Below are 27,656 nucleotides of genomic sequence, written 5' to 3' on the forward strand. Positions count from 1 at the left end.
ATTTTATTTTATTTTACTTTATGGCCATGCCACGTGTCTTGTGGGATCTTAGTTTCCCGGTCAGGGATTGAACCCAGGCCCTCAGCAGTGAAAGCGTGGAGTACTAAACACTGGACCACCAGGGAATTCCCTAATCTTTATTTTTAACATGGACATTCTTTACTTCTGGTCAGTGCATACTTTTCTTTAATAATTTAAGCAGATATATTAACACAACATTGTAAATCAACTACATTTCAATAAAAAAATAAAATAAAATAAAGCAGATGTATAATGTATGTTTGGTAAGCTAAAACCAGGCTGTTTTAGTTAGTACAAAATTCAAGTTAACTACATTTAAGCCAGAATGACTTCCCCATACCTCAGTATGTGAAAATTTCTTTCATCACTTCCCCCTTTAGATTGTAAATCTTTCAACAGAAAGCATTGATGATCAAAATATTTGTCCCCTGATGCCAGAGTGATTGCTGCTTGCCCTGGGTCCATCATGTCCCTCAGGACTAGGCCTCTTTTTTTTTGTTTGTTTATATGTGTATAGAGATTTGCTAGTTATCCACATTGAGGGTAAACTAATCAGATATAGTGAACAAGCACACAGGTATGCGAATGGGAAAATATTTTAGAGACTGTACACTTTAGCAATTGCATTGAATGGTCACACAAATATTGTACACATGCTTTTAGCAGTAGGCTTAAAGCAAGCAGTGATACATGTCATGATAGCTAGGAAAAGAATACTAATACATACTGTGACAATGATAATCGTCTGTAAAGCAAAACAGAAAAAAATTGTCTATTCCTGAGGGGAGTCTACTGAACAGATCATTTAAAGGGTTAGTTTTTCTTACATCTTGTAACCATTTTGCTTTTGGGGAAATTTTTTCTGGGTGTGTCAACTTCTCCAGAGGTATTGATATGTGTAACAAGTAGTATGAGTAATAGCACAAATACCTCCTTGTTTAGCCCGTAGAAAATCTAAGGCAGGGACTTCCCTGGTGGCGCAGTGGTTAAGAATCTACATGCCAATGCAGGGGACATGGGTTCAGCCCTGGTCCAGGAAGATCTCACAGGCTGTGGAGCAACTACGTCTGTGTGCCACAACTACTGAGGCTGCGCACCACAACTACTGAAGCCCGCACGCTTAGAGCCTGTGCTCCACAACAATAAGAAGTCCACGCACGGCTACGAAGAGTAGCCCCCACTCGCCGCAGCTAGAAAAAGCCCACATGCGACAATGAAGACCCAACACAGCCAAAAATAAATTAATTAATTTAGAAAAAAAAGAAAGAAAATCTAAGGCTACCCTGTTATCTAATATTACTTGGGCTAAGGAATTTAGGGGTGTCTATTGTGCTAAAATGCTTTTTACAGTCTTTTGGCTATTTGACCAATAGTGGCTGATAGATTTCTGATCATCTCTTTGTTTGCATATACTCTTGCATTAGGAACCAGGATTCCCAAAAGATCTTGCCACCAGGTATCTTGGTTTCTTGCTAACATGAATCTTTTGACTCTGTAATGAAGAAAGGAAGGAAGTTCATCTGTTTCCTTATGTACAGAAAATGGGGTAACATAATGTCCTTATAAATATAAATCTTTTATTTACCAGTTATTAAGACGTTTATATGCCCATCCTTGGGAAAGTGGATCAGTTCCAGTACCACATATGAAGACAAAACCTGGGGGAGCACGAGTGATCCCTCCCAGAGTGCTCTCATTGATAGCCTTATTAACTGGAAGTTTTGTCAACACAATATTAAACTATGGGTCATTTCTCTTGTAGGCTTTCCAAAAGTCATCTGCATGGTATTTAACATATGGGAGTTGCTGGCATAATTTATTTGCATTTTTCTCTTTAAGACATTTTTCAATAGAGTAAGAGACAGAGTGAAGGGATCCTGGGGTAAGTTGTGCTCAGTCTCTGAGGACTGAGGATAGTATCTGAGGATACTAGATGGACACACTAATGTGTCCATCTAGTATGTTGAAGAATTTGAACGTGAAAGGTTAGGCCAGAGGGGGGTTGGTCTAGAGGGATGGCAATATTAAGTACATCTGAAAGTCAGTGATAGGTATTAAGAGGGGCCTATATTGGTCTTATGTTGACTGAGGAATTTGATGATAGATCCAACAATTGGTTACATTGCCCCAGAAGTATACTTTGTGATAAATTTACTAAGAATTTTTTTTGCCATCCTGAATACAGGGTCAAAAGTATAGATAGAGGTAAAACAATAACTTTAGATTTTGATAGGGGGACAAACATTTGGTAAGCTTTCAACTGAACTAGTAGAATGGGTCTCACAGTCCTGGTCTGGGTTCTTGGGTAAGCTGTTTACTACTGTTGTCATCTTTTTCTTATCCTGGTGTGAGTGTTGTTGGAGGTCAGCAGTTCTTTCCATACACCAGTCCAGTGCAGAGGCCCTTCTTAAGTAGAAAATATAAATTAAAGAGTCAATGCCCTTCGGTTTTATTGTGCATATGCTACTATACCTGATAAGGGCACTTTCATCGAGGTTGGAGAGAGAGTCCTTTAATTCATGTCTTTCTCCAGTATGTATAATCCCCTGGTTGTGGGTCATGGGGCAACTGATCTTCATCCAAAGATACATTACTGTGATCAGCTTCAGAAACAAGCTTCGAATATCCTTTTAATAATTCAATTAAATTTTATTATAATGTAACATAGTAACAAGAAGCCAACTAGGGAGTAGAAGGCAGAAAATACCAAACCTCAAAGACAGTAACACTAAAACTTAATATCCATAAAGGTATATTGTTGAAACATAATGTTTTATCTTTAAACTTATCCTATTTCTATCAAATATAGTTAAATTAAAACCAGTTTGTTTGCTAAATAAGTCTGGTTTCAGTAAATTTGGCCTGATTATTTACATAAGTATAATTGATCGTATAGGCTCTTTTAAATTTTGCTTTGCTGGAACTTTTCATAAGGAATCTCAAACTGAACTTTTAAAAGACCTCTCAAGGCCAGGAGAGCCATGCCAAGGACTTGTCATCAGATCCCATCTGCAATAGCTACAGATTTAGGTGGATATCTCTCTTCTTGAGGTCCAAAATATCTTGAGGTTACTGCACCTGCCAGGAAGTGGCCTTCCTTCCTTCCTGGAAAGCTCCTGCTGGGAACCTAAGAGTTTCCAAATTCTGGAGGGATCAGGTAGAGATAAAAGGTAAATGCTTCAATTCTCTTAACAAGGGTATAATTTACTAAATTGCTGTAAGTCATAATTAGCTTAAGGCGAAAATTTCCCTTGCATCTGGACAACAAAGATTAGAAGCTAGTAATATTTCAGACAAAAAGTTGTAAAATTATAATCATATTTATCAGTTCATTCAAAGCCATGTAATTAATTTTTGTTCTACTTGAGTCTAGTTTTTTCCATTAGTTCTGTCCACACTGCCTGATGATTGAGGGTGATAGTATTGACAGTGATAATTTCAAGAAGTTTGTGAGGTTTTTGTTGATTTGCCCAGTATGTGGCTGCCTTGATCACTGGAGACTGTAGAACTATACCCCAAGTGGAAAACACATTTTCTAAGTTTCTTTTTCATGGTGAGGGCATCAGCTTGCAGCAAGGGGAGGCTTTAACCTTCAAACAAAAAGATGGGGTTGGCCAGGGAGCCAAGAAGTGCCAAGCTGTTCTGGGTTTCCCATAGCCCTGACTGTTTATAATTCACAGCTATTGTTTACCCATCTTAATTTCTCTGATCTAGGAGCAGACTCTTGCCATGTTACCAGGACATCAGGATGGCAAAAGTCTGACAATGAGGGGTAAATTTTTGCAAAAACAGAATGGACTTTATCTACATGTGCCATAATCTTTACAGATTCTGTTGGTGTTGTCTTTGTTTTTTTTAAATATTTATTTATTTATTTGGCTGCACCAGGGCTTAGCTGTGGCATGCAGTATCTTCATTTCTGCCTGTGGGATCTTCGTTGCAGCATGTGGGATCTAGTTCCCTGACCCAGGCCCCCTGCATTGGGAGCGTGGAATCTTAACCACTGGACCACCAGGGAAGTCCCTGTCGTTGTTGTTTTTGTATGAAAGTCACCTAGGGTATTTCCCTAATACTCAGGTTCAGTCCCTTTCATGTGAGCCTAAATTTTGATGACAAATAACATTTTATGTTAGGACATATAAGATTTATATGAATTTCATATAATTTCTCAAATACTTATATATAAACACAACATAAAGAAGGCTTAATGTTACCTTTTATTTGACAATGCTTCCCATGTAATTTAATATACAAAATAAGCCTAATTAGTTTAATATCTCTCTTTGAGGTGCTTCAGGACAAAATCACTTTCTTTTCCCTTAACAAAATGCATTTCCATTCTTCTTATCTCCTTTTACTGAAAACACACATCTTATTTTCCTTGTATACTGAAATGCTTCCCTTATTACTTCTAGTAGCTTTAATTACACCTATGTTATAATTTTTAACCCTTAAAAAACCTTAATCTCTTGAGAAGCAGGCTATTGTAAACTGTCATATCAGCACTTTCTGACTGGTAAATCTGTGAACACATTTTATAACCTCTAGAAACGTACATTTTCTTATAATATTCTTCCCTCAATGTGGTATAAGACATAGGTCTAATAAATCCAAATATCTTTAGTTTTTCTTTAGTAAGAAAAGTAGGTAAACTTAGACTTGCTTAGCAATTAATGTTTCAGTATTTTATCTTAATGAGAAATGATCTGGATATTCAATGAATTCTCATCATTCAATTTAACTTAGCAAAACTCTGAAGTTTCAAGTTACCAAAAATTGGAGAAACTATTTTTAGGTAGACAGGCCATAAAATATAATCATTATTTTTTTGAAATTGAAGTATAGTTGATATAAAACATTATATGTTATGGGTGTACAGTATAGTGATTCACAATTTTTAAAGTTTATACTCCTAGACCCTCTGCCTAGGATCTTTCCCTAGGTTCTCTTCACCTAGGAAATGTAACAGTACCCCTTTAAGACTCCAAGTCTTAAGATAACAGCTCAAATAAAAGTCATAGACTGTCACTTAATACAAGGAGATCTAGATATCAGGAAAAACTCACCAACGCACCTGAAGGGTTCTGTGAAGCCAGGGGGGCTCAAGGGGCTGTGCTTGGTACCAAGGTGCTGGTCCAGTATAGACTCCAGGTAACCTCAGATGGGTTTTTCTGATATCCTGCCAACTATGCCAAGCAATATTGATGGAAATAATCAATAAACAATCTGTAATAAGAATAGAAAAGAGTTTTATTTGAGCCAAACTGAGGACTATAGCCAAGGAGACAGCCTCTCAGATAACTCTGAGGAATTGTTCCAGAGAAGCATGGTTTTCAGCAGTATTATATCTTATAAGAACAAAGAACGTCAAACAAGGGATACATTCTTTCAAATCTTCAAAAAACCAGATCACCATGTACACAGTGAGTCAGTGTGGCCTTGGTACCTAGGAAGGGAGTCTTTATCATTGAAAGAATACCAGTATTGGTGTCCCAGGAAGGGAGGCATTTAATCTTTATTTTTAACATGTGCATTCTTTACTTATGGTCAATGCACCCTTTTCTTTAATAATTAAAGCAGATGTACAACGTATGTTTGATAGGCCACAAACAGGCTGTTTTAGTTAGCATAAAATTCAAGTTAATTTGTGTATAAGCTAGAATTATTTCCCCATACCTTAGTATGTAAAAATTTCTTCCATCAATAGTTTGAATGAAAGAACCTATTTGAAAAATATATATATATTGTTAGTTGGAAGTATGTCTGTCATGGAATTTCAACCTATTGAATCAAAAAGTGATAATTTGGAAATCCAAATATTCCTATCTTTGCATTTAAGACTTTTAATGTGACTGCAACTTAACTTTTCAATCTAATCTTTCCCTCCTACACTGTGTTCTGAAACCATAGTTGATGTGAGAATGTCCAGAGGGTAAAAAGTCACAGAATGAACAAGGTACATTTTCCCAGAGACTAGTGTTTACTTAAAGACTTTTTCTTAGAGATGGGGGTGGATGGGGAATGTGAACTTCTGCACAAATATGCTTTGTCAGATTTTTCATTGCGGGCATTATGGAGGATTAGGTGTCTAGAGAAACTCTCCTGGTATAGGACACCTAAAAATGTATATATATACATATATATATATAATCAAATGTTGGTGTTTGCTCTGGAGGCATCTGTCTACATGGATGGCCTAAAGCTTGAGTTCTAACAGGTGCAGTGAGCAGGAGAGAAAACTAAAGGCTTGTCCCCTTATGGTGGAAGATTGGATGGAAATCCCTACATGGATCTGAGAACCCCAAGGAGATATAGTACTTTACTTCAGCTTATAAACAAGGAAGAAAATACCACACAGAAGGATTTATCATTGACTCTTGTCTGTCTCAACTTAAGTTTTGTTGGAGGAAAAACATGACTTTGGCAAAATTTCTGAACTATGCAAAAAACAAACAAAAGATTCCAACTAAAAATGTAGTTTAAAGTGGGCTTGGATGGCTACTTCTCCACCTGGCAGAAGTACCTTGCAGAGCAAATTCAAATACTCTCTGGGAAAATGCACTTTAAACCTAGGCCTCAGAGACACCCCAAGGAATATGAGCATGCGTATGGTAACTCTGTTTAACTTTTTGAGAAACCGCTGAACTGTTTTCCAAGGGGGCTACACCATTTTACCTCCCTACCAACAATATAGGAGGGTTCTAATTTCTCTGCATCCTGGCCAACACTTGTTACTATTTGTCTTTTTTATTATAGCTGCCCTAGTGGGTATGAAATAGTATCTCACTGTGGTTTTTTGTTTCTTTTCAATTAATTTATTTTATTTTATTTATTTTTGGCTGCATTGAGTCTTCGTTGCTGCACACGGGCTTTCTCTAGTTGTGGTGAGCAGGGGCTACTCTTCATTGCAGTGCGTGGGCTTCTCATTGAGGTCGCTTCTCTTGTTGCAGAGCACAGGCTCTAGGTGTGCTGGCTTCAGTAGTTGTGGCACACAGGCTCAGTAGTTGTGACTCACGGGCTCTAGAGCGCTTGCTCAGTAGTTGCTGCGCACAGGCTTAGTTGCTCTGTGGCATGTGGAATCTTCCTGGACCAGGACTTGAACCCATGTCCCCTGAATTGTCAGGCAGATTCTTTATCACTGCGCCACCAGGGAAGTCCCTCTCATTGTGGTTTTGATTAGCATTTCCATAATGACTGATGACATTGAGCATCTTTTCATGTGCTATTGGCTATTAGGTCTTTGGAGAAATGTCTATTCAATTTCTTAGCCCATTTCAAAATTGGGGTTTTTATCTTTTTATTGTTGAATTAAGAGTTCTTTATATATTTTCAATACAAGTACTTTCGATAAAGTATAATTTGTCTAATTTTTCTACTGTTGCTTGTACTTTGGGTGTCATACCTCAGAAATCATTGCCTAATGTAAAGTCACAGAGATTTAGGCCTATGTTGTATTTCTAAGAGTTTTATAGTTTTAGCTCTATTTTGAGGTTTTTTTTCTTTTTTGTACATGATCTGAGATAGATGTTTAACTTCATTCTTTTCCATCTGGCTGTCCAGTTGACTCAGCATCATTTGTTGAAAAAGACTATTCTTTCCCCATTTAAGTGACTTGCCACCCTTCTCAAAACCAATTTACCATAAATGTAGGGTTTGTTTTTTCTTCTGGACTCTCACTTCTATTCCATTGATCTATATGTCTAAATTTATACCATAATATGGTTTTCTGGTTTTTTTTTATTGAGGAACAGTTGATTTACAATATTATTAACCTCAGGTGTACAACAGAGTGATTCACAATTTTATAATTATACTCTACCTATAGTTATTACAAAATATTGGCTATATTCCTTGTGCTGTATAATATATCCTTGTAGCTTATTTATTTTATACATAGTAGTCTGTACCTCTTAATCCACTACCCGTATCTTATCTCTACACCCTTCCCTCTCCCCACTGGTAACCACTAGTTTGTTCTCTATATCTGTGTCTGCTTATTTTTGTTATATTCATTCATTTATTTCTTAGATTAAGATACAGTATTTATCTTTCTCTCTCTGACTTATTTTACTAAGCATAATACCCTCCAAGTCCAGTCATATCGTTGCAAATGGCAAATTTTCATTCTTTTTTATGGCTGAAGAGTATTCCATTGAGCATATATATCACATCTCCTTTCTCCATTTTCCGTTGATGGACACTTAGGTTGCTCCCAAACCTTGGCTATTGCAAATAATGCTGCTATGACATTGGGGTACATGTATCTTTTCAAGTTAATGTTTTCATTCTCTTTGGATATATACCCAGGAGTGGAATTACTGGATCATAAAGTAGTTCTGTTTTTAGTTTTTTGAGGAACCTCCATATTATTTTCCCTGGTGGATGCACCAACTTACATTCCCACCAGCAGTGTACAAGTGTTCCCTCTTCTCCCCGTGCTCACCAACATTTGTCATTTGTGGTCTTTTTTTTTTTTTTTTCTGTGATAACTGCCAGTTTTATTCCCCTGGCTAAGAGATCCAGAGGTAATTTGAGGTTTACATTTTTTTCAATAGTTCTTTCTTCAAGAATTTAGGTGCCCCCATTGCCCTTATAAGCTGGTTGCAAATTATTTGATTGACTCTTAATTATAAAAAAAAACTTTAATTCTTTTTGTATGTGTGACGTGTTCATTAAAAAATACATATGAGCAAAAAGAAAAAAACTCACACCACACAGAAACAAGCACAGTTAAATTTTTGATATATGTATCTATGTATACACACGCACACGCACACACACGCAATTTGAGATTTTCTCCTACATATGTGAGCTGATACTAAATATGCTACTTTGTAACCTGTTATGTTTTACTTTACAATATGGAATGAACATATTTTCATGCATATGTGTGAAACTTCCCAATTGAAAAACAGACCTGGAGAATGTGTCAAAATACAAAATCCAGATGCTGGTAATAAGGACACTACCTAAAGCAAAACTCCACCAGATGATTAAAAATAAAACAAAAGTCAAAGATACATCAGAAAATGCTAACAGAAAGAAAGCAGGCACCAGATTTTAATATCAGACAAAAAATTAAAAAAAAATTCAAGGCCTAAAGCACACAGGATGAGGACGGCTGCGTGAGTGTCTTTGTTCCCAATGCATCATCACAAACGTGTTTCTTACTCTTCTTGTCTCTTCCCTAAGCCTTTCCAACTCATCTACTCCTCTTATCATTTCTTCTGGGTCCAAATGCCTAACCGGAGTGTCCTCTTTATATCCCTGACCAGGCTGAGTCAGCCCTCCTCTAAGGTTTCCTTCTGCTTCCTGGCTTACACCTTCTTCAGAAGGTTGAGGATTTCTTTCTGCCTCCTGTGGTACAGCTTCCATAGGGCGGTCTTCCTCAGCCTTTGGCATGTTCGGTGCTTTTCCTTCATTTTCTTCACAAGACTTTTGCGTGTTGAGTATTTTTCTCTTATTTCATTTTTGAATAAATTAACCCTGCAGGGATCCAGGGGATTTTCCTCCCTCTTCCCTCACTCTATTTGGGTCGCTTCCAAAAGACCAAAAGTCCTGAAAGGATCCGGGGCACTTTTCTCCTCCAGCAATAGGGAGCTGCCTATGGTCTTTTTGATGATAGCCATTCTGACAGGTGTGAAATGATATCTCATTGTGGTTTTGATTTGCATTTTTCTGATGATTAGTGATGTTGGGCATCTTTTCACGTGCCTGTTGGCCATCTGTATGTCTTCTTTGAAAAATGTCTATTTAAGTCTTCTGGCCATTTTTTAATCAGGTTGTTCATTTTTTGTTATTGTGTTGTATGAGCGGTGTCTGTGTGTCTATGTGTGTGTATATATGTATACATATATATATGATATTAACCCCTTATTGGTCATATCATTTGCAAATATTTTCTCCCATTCAGTAGATCCTTTTTTAATTTTGTCAATGGTTTCCTTTGCTGTGCAAAAGCTTTTAAGCTTAATTAGGTTCCGTTTGTTTATTTTTGCTTTTGTTTCCTTTGTCTTAGGAGGCAAATCCAAAAAAATATGGCTACAATTTACATCAAAGAATATTCTGCCTATGTTCTCTTCTAGGAGTTTTATGGCTTCAGGTCTTGCATTTAGGTCTTTAATCCATTTTGAGTTTATTTTTGTATATGGTATGAGAAAATGTTCTAATTTCATTCGTTTACATGTAGCTGTCCAGTTTTCCCAGAACCACTTATTGGAGAGATTAGACATCTTTTCCCCATTGTATATTCTTGCCTCTTTTGTCATAGATTAATTGACCATAGTGTGTGAATTTATTTCTGGCCCTCTATTCTGTTCCACTGATTTATGTGTCTGTTTTTGTGCCAGTGCCATAATGGTTGGTTTTTGTGTTTGTTTGTTTGGTTTTGGTTTTTTTTTTGCTGCGTTGCTTCTTTGTTGCTGTGCGTGGGCTTTCTCTAGTTGCAGCAAGTGGGGTCTACTCTTCATTGAGGTGCATGGGCCTCACGTTGTGGTGGCTTCTCTTGTTGTGGAGCAAGGGCTCTAGGTGCGTGGTCTTCCGTAGTTGCAGCACGTGGGCTCAGTAGTTGAGGCACGCAGGCCCTAGAGCGCAGGCTCTGTAGTTGTGGCACACAGGCTTAGTTGCTCTGCAGCATGAGAGATCTTCCTGGACCAGGTATCGAACCTGTGTCTCCTGCACTGGCAGGTGGATTCTTAACCTCTGTGCCACCAGGGAAGTCCTGCCATACTGTTTTTCTTTGAATTTTACTTTATTTATTTACTTTTTATACAGCAGGTTCTTATTAGTTATCTATTTTATACATATTAGTGTATATATGTCAATCCCAATCTCCCAATTCATCCTGCCACCCCCACCCCCCCATACTGTTTTGATTACTATAGTTTTGTAGCATAATTTCAAGTCAGGGAACGTGATTTCTCCAGCTCCGTTCTTCTTTCTCAAGATTGTTTTTGCTATTTGGGGTCTTTTGTGTTTCCATACGAACTTTAAAATTATTTGTTTAGTTCTGTTAAAAATGTCTTTGGCACAGTGGTTAAGAATCTGCCTACCGGGCTTCCCTGGTGGCGCAGTGGTTGAGAGTCTGCCTGCTGATGCAGGGGACGCGGGTTCATGTCCTGGTCTGGGAAGATCCCACATGCCACGGAGCGGCTGGGCCCGTGAGCCATGGCCACTGAGCCTGCGCGTCTGGAGCAACGGGAGAGGCCACAGAGCGAGAGGCCTGCGTACCGCAAAAAAAAAAAAAAAAAAAAAAGGTAAGAATCCGCCTACCAATGCAGGGTACATGGGTTCTATCCCTGGTCCCGGAAGATCCCACATGCCGTGGAGCAACTAAGCCTGTGTGCCACAACTACTGAGCCTGCACTCTTGAGCCCATGCCCCACAACTACTGAGCCCACATGCCACAACTACTGAAGCCCACAAGCTTAGAGCCTGTGCTCTGCAACAAGAGAAGCCACCGCATTGAGAAGCCCACGCACCACAACAAAGAGTAGCCCTCGCTCAACGCAACTAGAGAAAACCCATGCACAGCAACAAAGACCCAACGCAGCCATAAATAAAAAAATAAATAAATAATTTTAAATGCCTTTGGTATTTTGATAGAGATTGCATTGAATCTGTATATTGCCTTGGGTAGTATGATCATTTTAACAATATTAAATCTTCCAGTCTGTGAACCCAGTGTATCTTTCCTTCTGCTTGTGTTGTCTTCTATTTCTTTCGTCAGTGTCTTATAGTTTTCTGAATACAGGTCTTTTGCCTCCTTGGGTAGGTTTATTCCTAGGTATTTTATTCTTTTTGATGCTATGGTAAATGGGATTGTTTTCTCAATTTCCATTAGTTAGTTCTTTGTGTATAGAAAAGCAACAGATTTCTGTATATTAATTTTGTGTCCTACAACTTCACCAAATTCATTAAAGAGCTCTAGTAGTATTTTGGTGGGGTCCTTAGGATGTTCTATGTGTAGTATCATATCATTTCAAACAATAACATTTTTATTCCTCTTTTTCAATTTTGATTCCTTTTCTTTTCTTTTTTTTTTTTTTTGCATGATTACTGTGGTTAGGACTTCCAATACTGTATTGAATAAAAGTGGCGAGAGTGGGCAACCTGGTCTTGTGGAACAAGGATGATCTTGGGGGAAATGCTTTTAGCTTTTCACCATTGAGTATGTTAACTGTGGGCTTATCATACATAGTCTTTATTATGTTGAGGTATGTTCCCTCTATAACCACTTTGATGAGAGTTTTTATCATAAACTGATGTTGAATTTTCTCAAAAGTTTTTCTGCATCTATTGAGATGATCATATGGTTTTTATTCTTCAAGTTTTAAATATGGTGTATCACACTGATTTGTGGATACTGAACCATCCTTGCACCCCTAGGATAAATCCCCCTTGATCCTGGTGTATGATCCCTTTAATGTATTGTTGGATTCAGTTTGCTAATATTTTGTTGAGGATTTTTGCATCTATGTTCATCAGTAATATTGGCCTGTAATTTTTTTTTTTTTGCGGTACGCGGGCCTCTCACTGTTGTGGCCTCTCCTGTTGTGGAGCACAGGCTCTGGACGCACAGGCTCAGCGGCCATGGCTCACGGGCCTAGCCGCTCCACGGCATGTGGGATCTTCCCGGACCGGGGCACAAACCCGTGTCCCCTGCATCGGCAGGCAGACTCTCAACCACTGTGCCACCAGGGAAGCCCGGGCCTGTAGTTTTTGTGTGTAAGTGTGATATCTTTGTCTGGTTTTGCTATCAGGGTGGCCTTGTAGAATGAGTTTGGAAGTGTTCCTTTCTCTGCAATTTTTCTGGAATAGTTTGAGAAGGACAAATGTTAACTCTTCTCTAAATGTTTAATAGAATTCGCCTGTGAAGCCATCTGGTCCTGGACTTCTGTTTGTTGGGAGTTTTAAAATCACAGTTTCAATGTCAGTACTTGTGATCGATCTGTTCATACTTTCTATTTCTTCCTGGTTAAGTCTTGGGAGATTGTACATTTCTACGGATTTGTCCATTTCTTCTAGACTGTCCATTTTATTGGCATATAATTGTTCATAGTTTCTTATGATCCTTTGTAACCTTATGCCATAATATCTTTTAAAACCTAATCTAATGATATTTTATCACTCTGCCATGTTCTGTGGATTACACAGATCTACTCTGGTACAATACAAGAGGAATTACGTAAGACTCTGAGTACCAGGAGGTGAGAATCCTTTGGGGACATCTTGGAGGCAAGGTACAACATAACAGTAAACATGTAATTATTATCTGGATGTACAAAAATATATGCTTTTTGTAATTTAGTAATACAATCAGACTTCTAAATCTAATAAAGGCTAGTTTCAAAATACTTACCCTAATCATCATGTTTAATGGCAAAACATTAAAAACATTCTCTTTCAAACAGGAAAAAGACAGAAATGCCCACTTTCCCCACTCTACTCACCATTGTATTACAGGCCTTAGCCAGCGTAATAAGGCAAGACAAGGAAAGAACTTGAAAGGAAGACATGACCCTGTAATTCTTTGGTGATGATATGATTCCTACATGAAAAACTGAGAAAGAATCTATGAACAGTTAATGAGAACAGTTAGTAAAACTTCTAGATATGATTATACCAGCAGCAAAAAAGAACATTTATTTAAAAATGATAGCCTTACTGTAGCAACAAAAACTGTTAAATAATCTGGAAAAAATGTATAAGATCTTAGTGGAGAAATTTATAAAAGCTTATTGAAAGACATTAAGGAAGACTAAATAAATAGTGAGATATAGCCTATTCTTGAATGAGAAAAATCAGGCAAGAGAGTCATGCCGTACTAGATTGAAAAAAATCTTAACATTCAGTTGTAATTATTGAAACAATGTGGTATTGACAAAAAGATTAATAAGTCTATGGAACTGACAAGAAAGCACAGAAACAGACCATGCTTTGGGAACTTGACATACAATAGAGTTTTCAGTTGAGAAAAGATGCTCAATTGGACCTATTTAAAGTTTTTTCCTTGTATCAAACAAAAATAAATTCCAAGTGGATGATTAAAGACTCAAATATGAAAAACAAAACTTGTAAAACTTCTAAAATAAATTACAGAAAACCTTCTTTGTGATCCCATGGTGAAAGAATTTAAGACAGAAAAGGGTGAAACCATAAAAGAAAATATTGCTACTTTCTGTCCATCAAAATACACTATAAAAAGAGTGGAAAATGCAATAAACAACCTAGAAGAGACTTGTAATGTATATAACTGACAAAGTATTAGTACTCATAATATTTTTAAATTTTACAGAGAAAATCTAATGCAAATACAAGCAAAAGCCTTGAGGTTATGAAAGAAAAAACACAAATGGCCACTAAATATATGAAAATGCTCAAAGTCCCTAGTAATCAGAGAAATTCAATCTAAAACTATAATCATATTTCATATCATGTGTACCGTACAGGCAAAACATAAAGGGTGATGAAGATGTAGAACAACAGGTACTCGCATTCACTACCAGCGAAAGTTGGTACAACCATTTTGGAAGACAATTTGGTATTTTTCTGGTGTTCTATTGCTGCATACAAGCCACCCCAAATTTAGTGACTTAAAATAACATTCCACAGTTTCTGTGGGTCACAAATTGGAAGGGGCTTGGCTGGGCAGCTCTGGAATCATTCATTCAGTTCCAGTGGGTCATCTGGGAGTTGGGGCCACTAGGAACTGGCTGGAATCATTCTTCATATTGTCTCAGCATCCCTCCTTGGGACCTCTCCACTTGGGCAGCTAGATTGAGCTCATAGCATGGTGGCCTCCGGCCTCTGGTTGGTCAGAGTCCTTATAAGGAAGCTAAAATCTTTTAGGAGCAAGTATTTGAGCTAACAAAATAGAAGGTGTATGGCCCTTTATAAACTAGCTTTGAAAGTCACACAGAGTAACTTCCACCATTCTCTATTGATTTAAAGTTACAAAAGCTCACCCACTATCAAAGAAAGGGGACATAGACTCCATGTCTTGATGGGAGATATGTCAAGGTCACATTGTAAAAAGAGCATTTGGATGGAAGATATTTTTGTTGCTATCTTTAGAAAATATTATGTGCCATAGGCACTATTTACTAAAATTTACTTCACTCCTGGATATTTACCTTACAGAAATTCCTTCCCATATGCATCTGGAGACACAACACTTTGTAATTACAAAAAACTGAAAACAACATGTTCAGCAACACTGGAATGGATAAATATACGGCAATATTCTTCATAAGTGAAAGTGAATGAACTCTAACCACACATATTGATATGAAAGAATCACAAAAACAATGTGGAACTGAAAAGGCAAATTGTAGAATATATATATCATTTATATCAAGGTCACAAATAAGTAAAGCTATTTATGCTACTTTATGTTATATTGTTTAGGAGTATCTATATTTGTGGTAAACTAGTAAATTATAGAGAAAAGCAAAGGAATGAGTAACATAAAATTCAGGATAGTGGTTTCCTGGGGGGAAAACAAGCAGAAGGAGAATAGTCTGGGAGGGGTATACTGGGAGCTTTAAGGTTCTGGGCTGTTTTATTTCTTAAGCTGAGTGGTAGTTACTTACTGTTCAGTTTAATAATAAACTGTTGATTAGGTTTTGAATTTGAAATAGGTTTGAAAACAGAACAGTTTAATAATAATATTTAAAATAAATGTATATATTCGTGACAATTCTCACAAAATTCAAAAAATATGTATTTATATAAAGGGCTTTGCCACATGTATAATGAACCTCCTTTCCCAAGAAAGTATATTAGCCAAGTTTAGAAATAGGAAACTTGTTTTCTCCTCTGATAATAGACATCTGAAACATTATATTTACATAGCACCATTGATATGATAGACTGGTATGCAAAGTTTGCATTGATTTTAAAGCTAAAACATGAGATTTCAAAGACATTGAGTGGGGATATGGGGACAAACGCTTAAATTTCTTGATGAATGGGACATTTGAGTTTATTCTTTCTCTGTAAGGAGATATTTTGGCAGAAAAGTTTTGAGAAGCTCTGAGTCTCCTGGCCAACTTGATTACTCATTATTTCCTGAACACATCCTGTATCTTCTGACTTTGTGCTTTGGCTCCTGCCAAACCTTTCAAGTCACAAAATTTACTTGGTAAAAGAGAGGAGGTAAAAAGCTAACTTGTTCTTGTCCAGAACCAGGACGATTTGATCTACATTCTGTGTTCCTACAGAAGGGAAACAATCCTCTAACATTTGTGCAAGTCTGCCTTATGACCTAAAATTTGAAGACCTGGATCCATTGTTTCATACTGACGCTGCAACTGTACAAACTCAGCCAATAAGGGCGATTGTTTCCAGTTGATAGCAGTTTGGTGAAATTAATTGTTGCTTGACATTATTTTTGTTATTTAAAATTCATTCAGCCCTGACAACCTATTAGGGAATCTTAGTCAAATTTCTAACAGATGGCTATTTACTATATTGCTAAAACCACCACAATTATTTCTTGAACTTTTCCTGGTAATTTCTGCAGAGTTAGATTCCAGTGGAAATTAAAGGTGGACTGTTAGAACATTGCATAGAGGATATTATATAGTTCCAGAGTGGCTTTTCATCCCTGAGTATGAAGTTTAATGTGCTCCTACGTCTTCTTCTAAAACAATATACCGAAAGACATGTCTCATTACCACACATTGCCCAGCCCGACTCCGAGTCAGTGAACCTCTCACCTCCATAGATTGTTCATCGTGCCAAAGGATGTACATTAGTGAAGCAAACTGGGTAAACTTGCTCTCTATTGCGTATGCTTTTGATGTCTTGAAGGCAAAAGTCTTGACTCTTCACACCTATCACTCCTGTCTATTTTTGTATTTCTTAAATCCATGATTTCTCAAGAAATCTCTTGAGGTGTACCTCCCACTTCCTATGTATGTGATTCAGTTAAATTCAAAACCTATTAATTGTTTCCTATACTTACTGTGTTACACACTACACAGGGGAATCAAGAATGGGTAAGACCATCTCTGTTCTTCAGGAACAACAGAGAATTTTGTGTGTGTGTATGTTTGTGTTTGTGTGTGTATACAGGAAGTTGAAGTAGGTGGTTAAAAAGTATATACATAAAAAAAAAAAAGTATATAGATAACTGTAAATAAGGCAGGTCACACATGCTATTTGTAGGCCCACCAATAACATTTGTGGGATTGAGAACCAAAGAATAAATTGAGGCCCACGTGCCTTATGTTTAAGTCTTTAAAAGTTATAAATCAAGTTCACACAGGACTATCAAAGAAAATATATCTTCTTATATCAACAACAAACCTTTATAAAAATCAAATGGGAAAATATATCTAAAGCTATAACTTTTGTATGACTGAAAGAGAAGTAAAATGTCAAATATTACAATTTAAATATTATTGCATGTGTCTAGATTTTGGGCTGATGATCCAATGATATCTGGATGGGGAATAAAATTAAAACCTATGTAATTCATATATTATCATGTATTTATTTCATAACTTTTATCTTGCCATCATCAACAAAATCATTAATTATGTTATCATCAAGATTTTCATTTTTTGTGCACTATCTACAGTAATGACTCAAAGTATTAGTATACAAAATGTAGTAGAATTTAAAGTGTACAAAAATTGAATGTGTTGAATATATTTTCATTAGGAAAGTACATGTAAAATGTAAAATAAAAATTATTTTAATATATGTTTTAAGTTATTTCATTTATAAAATATTATAAAATATAAATTATATATATTTATATATAATATATATATAAATATAAAATGGAAAAATAAAATATAATTAATGAATATCAATATTTTAAGTCATATTATTTAAATAAAACTGGCATTTAAAAATGTTTTTCTTTTTGTCTGATGTATTACATGTAGTGAAGTACACAGACTTAAGTATATAGTTAGAAGAACTTTTACATTTGTGAACACCCATGTAATCACCACCCAGATCAAGACACTGAATATTTCTAACACAGCAGCAGGCTCCCTCATGCCTTCTCTTAATTGATAACTTGGCAAAAGGTAACCACCAATCAGACCTCTATATTAGTTTTTTCTGTATTTAAAAATTACTTTATTTAGATATAATTCACATACCATAAAATTCACCCATTTAAAGTGTACAATTCAATAGTTTTTAGTGTAGTCACAGAGTTGCACAACCATCACTACAATCAATCTTAGAACACTTCCATCACCCCCAAAAGAAACTGTATCTCTTAGCAGTCACTCCCAATTTCCACTCAATTCTCCCAGCTCTGGGTAATTACCAATGTTCTTTCTGTCTCTACAGATTTACCTATCCTGGACGTTCCATATTGATGGAATCATATAATATGTGGTCTTCTATGACAGTCTTATTTCCCCTTAGCATAATATTTTCAAGTTTTATCCACGTTGAAACATACGTCAGTACTTCATTTCTGTTTATGGGTGAATCGTATTCAATTATATGGATATACCATGTTTTATTTATTCATTCATTAGTTGATAAGCATTTAGTTTGTTTCCACTTTTTGGTTATTATGAATAATGCTGCTATGAATACTTTGCACAAGTTTTTGTGTGGACAAATGTTTCTCTTGGATATATACCTAGGAGTGGAATTACTGGGTCATATGGCAATTATATGCTGAACTGTTAGGCTGTTTTGCAAAGTGGTTGCACCACTTAAATATTTTTACTGTAAAGTCTATTTTATCCGATATTAATATAGCCACTCCAGCTTTCTTATGATTGCTTTTTGAATGATTCATGTTTTTCCATTCTTTTAATTTCAACCTCTGTGTATCTTTGAATCTAAACTGCTCCTATAGGTAGCATATAGATGGATTTTGTTTATTAATGTATTCTGTTCAATTCATTCACACAATGTTATTATTATCGATATAGTTGAATTTATGTCTGCCATTATAATTTTTGTTTTCTGTGTCTCATGTCTTTTTTGTTCATCTCTTCCTACTTTACTCTTTTTTTCTTTAATTGAATATTCCTTAGCGTAACATTTAAATTTCTTTAATGATTTTTTCCCTATATTTTTTGGAGTTATTTTCTTAGTGGTTTCTCTAGGTCTTACCATATCGTCTTAACTGACCCGAATCTTCTTTAGATTTATACCAACTTAGTTCCAGTAAGATAAAAAAAATCATCTGGTGATTCAGGAAATCTTGAGGGTGTTTCTTACGTGTGTATATTACCTGAACTATTATTACATCTATGGCAGTGCCTAAAATGTAATACTTTGCTATTTAGAGCTAGAGGCAGTCTATCGAGTCAAGCTGGGATAGGTGGCACTCTTAACAGGGATAGGTGGCACTTAACAGGGATAGGTGGCACTCTTCCCTGTATATAAAGAAATCTGTTTGTAGAAAAACAAGTGATGACAGCATTGCAAGATGACTGAATCACTAAGACAAGGAATGAAGTTGTGTCTGACCTCTCATTAGTTTGCCCACAATCTTATATTTCAGTTGGCTTCATTAACTCATTCAATATATTTTTCAGGTGGCTCTTACATATTTTGCTGGATGCTTCCAGAATACATAAAAAAGAGAGGAGTCCAACTCTCCAAGAGTTTTCAGGGACATGCCAATCAAGGTTGTCCTGATTTACACTCTTGCCTCGTACTAACTTAGTCACAAAACCTTAACTCCGGATGAGTCTGTGTTTTCACTACGCCTGAGTGCCAATGGAGAAATTACACATATTTGAAATGGGATAAAGATTTGTTGCTTGTTTGGTATCATTAAGGGAGATGTGACTCTTTGAAGAACTGAGATGTGGACTTCACTGGCTGAACAGTGGTTAAGAATTCACCTGCCAATGCAGGGGGCACTGGTTCGATCTCTGGTCCGGGAAGATCCCACGTGCCACGGAGCAACTAAGCCCGTGTGCTACAACTACTGAGCCTGCGCTCTAGAGCCTGCAAGCCACAACTACTGAAGCCCGCGTGCCTAGAGCCCGTGCTCCGCAACAAGAGAAGCCACTGCAATGAGAAGCTTGCGCACCACAATGAAGAGTAGTCCCCACTCGCCACAACTAAAGAAAGCCAGCAGGCAGCAACAAAGACCCAGTGCAGCCAAAAATAAAATTAATTAATTAATTAAATTTTTTAAAAAAAAACCTTTCTTAAAAAAAAAAAAGAATTGAGATGTTTGTATTTTAAAACCCGATTTGGTTCCTGTTCAGTTTCCCGTTCTGGCTCCCTGTAGACCCCAGTGTCTTCTTGTGATATGGCTCAGTCCCCAGGTTGAGGCCACTGTTCTCTTCCTTCCCCACATCAAAGTTTAGCTGCATCCCTGGGTGGTAGGACTTTAGATGGCTTTTATCTTTGTGCTTTTCTGTATCTGATTTTATTTTCTGCAGTAAGTATGCATTATTGACACAACCAGCAAAAAAAGTTAGAGCTATTTTTATTGTAAAATTAAACAAATCTTGATTGCTTCTTGTTCAGTTTCTTTAGGTCTCAGTTGGAGATGGACTAGTGCAGCTTAAATATTAACCCGAGTAAAGCTTATTCTTCGTCCTTCTCCAGGAAGCATTTTCTTACTTCAGTCAGCATTAACTCCAGCCACCCAGCCTGCTATGCTGAAAATCCTGGATACATCCTGAACCACCACATCCAAACACTCTCTAATTCTGTTAATTGTCTGTTTAAATCTCTGTCAAATATGCCCACCCCACTTGCTACTGCCCTAGTTTAGGCACTTATCATCTCTCATCCATAGTACTGTAATGCTCTTCTAACTGGTCTCTCCACCTTCAGTTTCATTTCCTCTAGTACAGTACAGTCTCCTAAATCATGACTCTTCCCTACTTAACATCCTTTACTGGCTCCCCACTGTCTATGGGAGTCTGAGTCAGAATGTCTCAGCATGGTCTACATATTTCTTTTTTTTTTTTAAGTTTTTATTTTATATTGGAGTATAGTTGATTAACAATGTTGTGTTGGTTTCAGGTGTACAACAAGGTGATTCAGTTATCCCTATACATGTATCTATTCTTTTTCAAATTCTTTTCCCATTTCTTAAGCCCTGACACCAACTTTATCTCTTGCCACTTCTTGGTAAGTAACCTACACTTCAACAATACTCAACTACTTTCCAGTCTCTTGCATAGTTCTGGCTCTAGTTCTGGCTCCCTCTTGTCTTGTTAGCCTTTGACCTTGTTTTTCTTTTGCTTAGAATGTCCCTCCTCCCTTGCCTGCCAGTTAAATTTCTCTTTCTTCCTACTGGTTCAGAAAGCTAGAGTCAGGTAGACTTCCTCCATTCAACCTTCCCTCTCCTAGAGTAGCAGGCTGTGATAATCATTCTATCTGCTCCTACTGAATCCAGAAGATAACAACATCAAAAATAATGATAAGCCTCAGTGTAGAAAAGTGTAAAATAACTGTTGATATTTATTGACTACTTCTATATGCCAGCGTCTGTACTTGGAGCTCTGTAGGCATTGACTCATTTCATCCTTACAGTGACCCTGTAAGGTAGGCACTTAAAAAAAATTTTTTTTTAATTTTAATTTTTTTATGTCTTTACTAGAGTATAATTGCTTTACAATGGTGTGTTAGTTTCTGCTGTATAACAAAGTGAATCAGCTATATGTACACATATATCCTCATAGCCCCTCCCTCTTGCATCTCCCCCCCACCCTCCCTATCCCACCCCTCTAGGTGGTCACAAAGCACTGAGCTGATCTCCCTGTGCTATGTGGCTGCTTCCCACTAGCTATCTATTTTACATTTGGTAGTGTATATATGCCCATGCCATTCTCTCACTTTGTCCCAGCTTCCTTTCCCCGCCCCCCCAACCCCTGCCACCAAGGTAGGCACTTTTATTATCCCTTCTTATTATAATACTTGTCCTACTTATCTTGAAATGGCTAACTTATTGTCAATCTCCCCAATAGACAGTTGTTTTTATTCATCTTTAGATTTCTAGCAATTAATACAAGTTCCGTACGTGTGGTTTTTGGAATGTGATAAAGCAAATATTCATATTTAACCAAGCCTTGATCCCAAGGAGTGAATGATGTGAGATTTTCGGGTCAGTGGTGGGAGAGGCTTGGAGTTTGGGCAGAGGCATTCAGGGTCCCTCCAGTAATATTAAATGATCTTTCCCCTTGAACTAAATGGCATCCTCCTACTTGCTTAAGAAAACCACCTGGGAGTCACCTTGTTTACCACCTTTCTTTACACCTGCACCTCAGGAAAATATCCTGAGATCCTTCAACTTCTGTTTCTATAGCAACCACCCTAATCCAGGTCACCATCGTATATTGCATGGACTTGTCCAATAGCTCTCGATCATTCTCTGGCTTCTCCCTGTTCCATTTCTAACCCCCTGCAAGTCATTCTCTACAAAATAGGTTGACTTAAAAAACAAGACAAGACATAACTTAACAAACAAAAAGTCCAAACAACAGGATTAGCCTTCTGCTTAACTTGCTAACCTCAGTCTCATACCCTCCACACAAGGTGTTTCAGGCCTCCCGGCCTTCTGTTCCTCAAACAAGCCAACGTTGTTCAGCATTAGCACTTCCGCACCCATGTCCTCGGTCTAGAATGCTCTTCTTCCCCATAATTGGCATAGCTGGCTCCTCCTCATTTAAGGCTTAGTTCAGATCATCTCCCCAAAAAGTCCTTTCTTGACCACTCTGTTTTGTTTTCTTCTTAACACATCACTACCTGCTATTATTTTATTTACTTTTTTAAAAAAGTTATCTTTTCCACTAGAAATATAAGCATCTAAGTGCTGGGCTTCTGTTATATTCACTCCTGTATCCCTAGCACCAAGAACAAAACACAATATTTTTTGAATGAATAAACGAAACAAGGGAAAAAAACGAGCCTTTTTAGTATGTGTATATAGTGGTGAGCAGTCTTAAAGAAAGGAGTCCCTGTGTTCCTACTGCTCTTAAACTGGTAGGAGGGGAGCGGTGATGTATCAGATCCTATTGTCATCCAGGTGGCAGAATTAGCAATCACAACTGTAGAAGAGGTAAACTGGGTGTGCCTGCCAATGACTGCCAGTCCTGAATTGACTGAACGCTGAAGCCAGGTTCTGCTTCGGGGTGAACAATGCTGGGTGCTCTGGGCGGCCAGGGGAACTTATACAAATCTCTTTGTTAAAAGGTCCACCGAGAGTAGTCAGTTTAGGTAACCTTGATCCATTTGTTCAGGGCAGCCTGACCGGGTCATGGGTGGCCATCTCAACCTGATAGTGTAGGGTTGGATTGACTAGACAGGCTAGGTTAGCTCGTACTGGTTTGCAGGCTGAGAGTGTGGCCCTTCAGTCCCTGTTGCCCACATCATTCCCTTTTCACCTACCTTTACCTACGTATTGGCCTTCATAAAATCCAAGCAATCTAAACAGATACGATCTAATTGTATCTAATGTCCTAATCTCTCTGCATCATTATTTTCTCTTTAATTGTGAAGTCCCCTTTTAAATTACTTCATTGCCCCGGTATTTCACTTACCTTACTGTCTCTTTATCTAGTTCGCTGAAGGACACAGTTGAGAACAATTTTCGAAGCATTAAAGCATCCCATGACAAACGCTTCTGGCTAGCGCTTCTAGTTGTCCTAGGGGGTCAGTTCAAACTGCAATATTCCACAGTTCTATAGGCGGATTCTGCGAGTCTCTGGAAGAGGCACTAGACTCGTCAGTTCTGCGCTACCATGCAGGGCTCCTTTTCGGACAGGCAGCAAGTTGCCTCGGTCCCATTTCTGCAGAACATTGAATCGCTGGGGTAGAAATGGAAAGCAAGCTACTGTCGCGGGAATCAAGTTCTACTCGCGCAAAGCTTCCCGCTTAGTGGGCCAAGGCCAGCGTGGGTCTCTAGCCCTGGGAACCCCGCGCACTCGGGGAGGGGCGGGGCGGCCGTGGGCGGTGGGCGGAGCCTGACGGCGGGCAGGAGCACCAATGAAAGCCTCAGCCGGCGCTGGCCGTGCGCATGACGCTGCGTAGCGGGCTGCGAGGCTGGGGGCGGAGGGGCTGGGGAGTCGGGAGCGTTACATTCGTTTGCTGTTGGGCTGGTGGCGTTGGCGGCCTGGGGCAGCCGGGAAGCGAGCGGCTAGGAGCCGACCTTCTTGCCAGCCGCGCTGTGACGGCTTCTCGGCTTTGCCTTCCTTGCTGAGGTCCCCGCTGCCAGGCTCCGGCCCCAGGTAATGCCCATGCTCCCCAGTCCCCTCCTCACTTCCTGCCAGGGTCCACCCGCCTTTGCCGGAGAAGAAGGGGAGAGAAGTGGCGGCTGCAACTCTGGCCCGGGGGCCTGGCCTTGTCCTGGGCTGAGGGGAGGGGGAGGCTCCGCGAGTCCTGGGCAGTTTGGGGGATGGGGCGGGCGGGAAAGTTACCTTCGGGCGCCGGTATGGCTGGCAGCCTTTTAAACTTTGGAGGTTTGTTTGGTGTCCCCCCAAATCCTGTGACATCTCTCAAGCCAGTAATAAAGAAAGTTATGAATTAGAATACATTTTATTCCTTAAAAAGCGAAACCAAAAACGCACTCAGAGTGTCAGCTTCTGACTGATTTTAGGGGAAAAAAGTGTGAAGGGATAGGTGGTACTTCAAGACATCGAAATCTGGATACCAAAACCTTTAATCAACTCATTTTATTTTGAAGTATTAGGATGTGATTAAGTTTCTGTCATTCTTAAATGTTAATAGCCATGCAGTTTAAATGATATGTATGTTTAGAAGTTATTTGTAAGCGAGAAACACCTATAAGCTCTCAGGTGGGTGCTGTTTAAACTAATTTTTTTCCAGAGTCCCTTGAATTCGAGTCGAATTCAACTCGAAGCATTCTTCTTTTTTTCCCCTTGCTTTAAGTTGGGCGGTATTGGTGTTAGGGAAGTTGTGTGTTGTTTAGGCATAAGGATGGATTTTGGAAGGAGCTCTGATGCATTCAAGACTATTCCTTTAAAAATGCACGTGTCTCATTGCATCATGTGCTGCTAACTCTCAAGATTTCACATTCTTAGGATAAAGATCAAAACACTGCTGCCACTCTTATCTCCAGTTCAGTTTGAGCTATCTGGGCTCCAGCCACACCGGTTTTATTTTTGTTCTTCTAAGAAAGCCTCTTTCTCTTTACTATCTCCTGGTCTTTAGGGGTTTCCTTCACCTCTAATTGGCTCATTTCCTCTAATATCAGCCCTAATATCACTTTTTCAGGAAATCCATCCTGTGGGGGGTTAAACCCTCCTAGCGCTCTATTTTTCTTAGCTGCAGTTAATCATCAATTGTAATGAGCTGCGTTAGTTACTTAGATGCTTTGTTTCTTCTACTAGCATGTAAATTTCATGAAGGCTGGGCTAGTCCATCTTATTTAGGTCTTAGTTCGCAGTCTGGCCCAGCACCTGGCGCAATGAGAATGAATGAGTTGGAGGACAGAGGAGGGAACTTCTTTTTTTTTTTTTAATGATTGCTTTTATTTATTTTATTTTTGGCTGCATTGGCTCTTCGTTGCTGTGCGTGGGCTTTCCCTAGTTGCGTCGAGCGGGGGCTACTCTTCGTTGCGGTGCGCGGGCTTCTCATTGCGGTGGCTTCTCGTTGCGGAGCATGGGGTTTACGCACGCGAGCTTCAGTAGTTGTGGCACGCAGGCTCAGTAGTTGTGGCGCACGGGCTTAGTTGCTCCTCGGCATGTGGGATCTTCCCGAACCAGGGATCGAACCTGTGTCTCCTGCATTGGCAGGCGGATTCTTAACCACTGCACCACCAGGGAAGTCTCAAGGAGGGAACTTTTGAATGAAAAATATTAACTAGAGATTACCTGTTTCCTTTGGGAAGGAAAAGGAAAAAGTTTTTAACAAAGGCCAGTTAACAAAATTTATTTATGGAATTTATCACATAGGATAAATGATTATAGTGACCATACAGGTGTAAATGAGAATTTGTGTTCTTTAGTTTTGCTAATTGATAAGCCAGTTCTTTGATATGTAAATATAGGGTTGTACTAGGGCAAACCTTTATTTGGAAAGAAGAAAGGGAACCTTTCTTCTTTTGAATTTGAATTGTATCTGTTTTGAATTCTTTTGTTTTGAATTGTATCTGTAAAGTGTTTCTCTTTACCCCTACTGAACCTGGGAGTGATGTAACAAAGTCGTCACCTAGAGTAGGTGTTCCTGTGCAATGTTTCTTTTTTTTTTAATAGATTTAAATGTGCTTTTGAAAGCTTTATTAATAAGGAACACTGCAGGCAGGCTGAAGTGAACACTTCTTTCCAACGTGATTCATTTTAGTGGTTCAATCCAATTCTTTTTGTTTCGCTTTCTTAAGGCAAGTTAGATACTACCACACTGAACATTCCAAAACCAGTGAACTGGTTGGATTCTTAAGAAATAATTGTTCAGTGTGTTGTATTTTTAAAATAGCTAGTCAACTTTATGCCACTTTGGGTGTAAATGTTTCTGCTGCCACTTACTGTCATGTGACTGAGTTTAGTAGTGTTTCCGAATCTTTTGCACCTTTTTAAATGGAAATTTTAAGTGAGGTATGTGATGCACTGACCCTGGCACCCAGCACTTTAAATGTTACTGACATGATAAACATGAGTGCCTATTTCCTTTATTGCTGCACCTCTTGTGAGACTAGTCTTATGATCATGATTTTCACTTCCTCAACTCATTTTGCAACCCAATTCAATATGTTTCTTTCTCTCTCTTCCTGAAACTTCCTTCTTCCTGAAACTAATTATGCATGTAAATTGTAGCTACTAATGTCCCCAGATTGTGAAATATTCAGTGCCCCATGCTCTTTTTTTTTTTCTTCCTGTATTTTTTTGGTCCTACCTGAATTTTCCATGGTATTGACCGTAGGTTACCTCTTGTATCTTCTAACTTGATTTGGAACATTGCTTGCTCCTGGTTCTCCTCTAATCTTTCCTAGGCCTTGTTTTTTTTTTTTTTTTTTTTTACAGTTCTTTAATTGCCTTGTAATATTGGAAAATGTTAACCACTTCTAAAATGAGATAATAGTGGGAATTCCCTGGCGGTTCAGTGGTTAGGACTCTTTCACTGCTGTGGCCTGGGTTCAATCCCTGGTCAGGGATCCCTCAAGCCATGTGGCGTGGCCAAAAGAAAAAAGGGTTAATAGTATCTGCCACATAGATTGTTGTGAGGATTAAATGAGCCAAAGTAAGTACTAGGCAAATGTTAGCTTTGTTATTTCCTAAGTAATCTCTTTTCTTGACTTATGGCCTCTCCCTGAGACTTCCTTCCTGTGCTTGGCCTTAGCTGCTGCCTATACACCAATGAATCCCACATCTCTCTCTTTAGTCCAGATTTGTATATTCATTTGACTGTTGGCGATAATCACTTGGCTGACTCACCGGTATATCATATCGAACTTATCTACTCATTTCTCTTCTCCTGTAGTTACTTAGCTTAATGGCACACCCGTAGGCTTAGTTAGGAAACTCACTTGGGATCTGTATTTCCAACTGCCTTCTGGATGTAGGCACCTGGATATCTCATAGATGCCTCAGCTTAATGTTTGTAAATTTATCCGATCTCTCTTATCTCTTCTTCATGAAATCATTTGTCCATTTAAGAAATACATGTCATTTGAGCGTTACTTTAGGCCCTTATCAATTGCGAGAGCTCATTGTTCTCCC

General features: G+C 38.3%; 2 protein-coding genes and 1 long non-coding RNA gene across 9 annotated transcripts in view; 1 reads left to right on the top strand and 2 right to left on the bottom strand.

The window, feature by feature from the left end:
- Nucleotides 1-23,913, bottom strand: part of LOC132423772 (uncharacterized) — a 46,765-nt gene extending 22,852 nt beyond the window's left edge. For 2 of the 4 annotated variants that reach the window (XR_009519096.1, XR_009519090.1), the window contains exons 1-2: nt 23,523-23,913; nt 5,088-5,247 (exon numbers count right to left, since the gene is read on the bottom strand). This is a non-coding gene — a long non-coding RNA (uncharacterized lncRNA). The remainder of the gene's footprint in view (nt 1-5,087; nt 5,248-23,522) is intronic. The other 2 variants (XR_009519084.1, XR_009519102.1) reach the window with 2 other exon arrangements.
- LOC132425595 (transcription elongation factor A protein-like 8) lies at nt 8,864-22,591 on the bottom strand. The gene is made up of 3 exons (XM_060011864.1): nt 22,507-22,591; nt 13,473-13,594; nt 8,864-9,456 (listed from the first exon to the last, which is right to left on the bottom strand). Exons 1-3 carry the CDS (start codon nt 22,589-22,591, stop codon nt 9,112-9,114), a joined length of 552 nt encoding a protein of 183 aa, XP_059867847.1. The 3' UTR covers nt 8,864-9,111.
- Nucleotides 23,914-24,037: 124 nt separating the features above from the next.
- The window catches only part of SOAT1 (sterol O-acyltransferase 1), a 57,297-nt gene continuing 53,678 nt past the window's right edge, over nt 24,038-27,656 (top strand). For all 4 annotated transcript variants that reach the window (XM_060034736.1, XM_060034715.1, XM_060034745.1 and 1 more), the window contains exon 1: nt 24,038-24,209. The gene's annotated coding sequence lies outside the window, so the exon portion shown is untranslated. The remainder of the gene's footprint in view (nt 24,210-27,656) is intronic.

The sequence above is a fragment of the Delphinus delphis genome, chromosome 1, assembly GCF_949987515.2.
Source record: "Delphinus delphis chromosome 1, mDelDel1.2, whole genome shotgun sequence".
Lineage (NCBI taxonomy): Eukaryota > Metazoa > Chordata > Mammalia > Artiodactyla > Delphinidae > Delphinus > Delphinus delphis.

Bases quoted from the DNA above. Each gene is read 5' to 3' on its own strand.
- LOC132425595 (XM_060011864.1), bottom strand. From the start codon at position 22,591: ATGGGTGCGGAAGTGCTAATGCTGAACAACGTTGGCTTGTTTGAGGAA. The intron at 13,595-22,506 runs GTATGAGACTGA...AACTGTTCATAG, and splicing joins TGAAACACCTTGTGTGGAGG to ATTCTTTCTCAGTTTTTCAT. The intron at 9,457-13,472 runs GTGAGTAGAGTG...AACACGCAAAAG, and splicing joins CTAAGGCCTGTAATACAATG to TCTTGTGAAGAAAATGAAGG.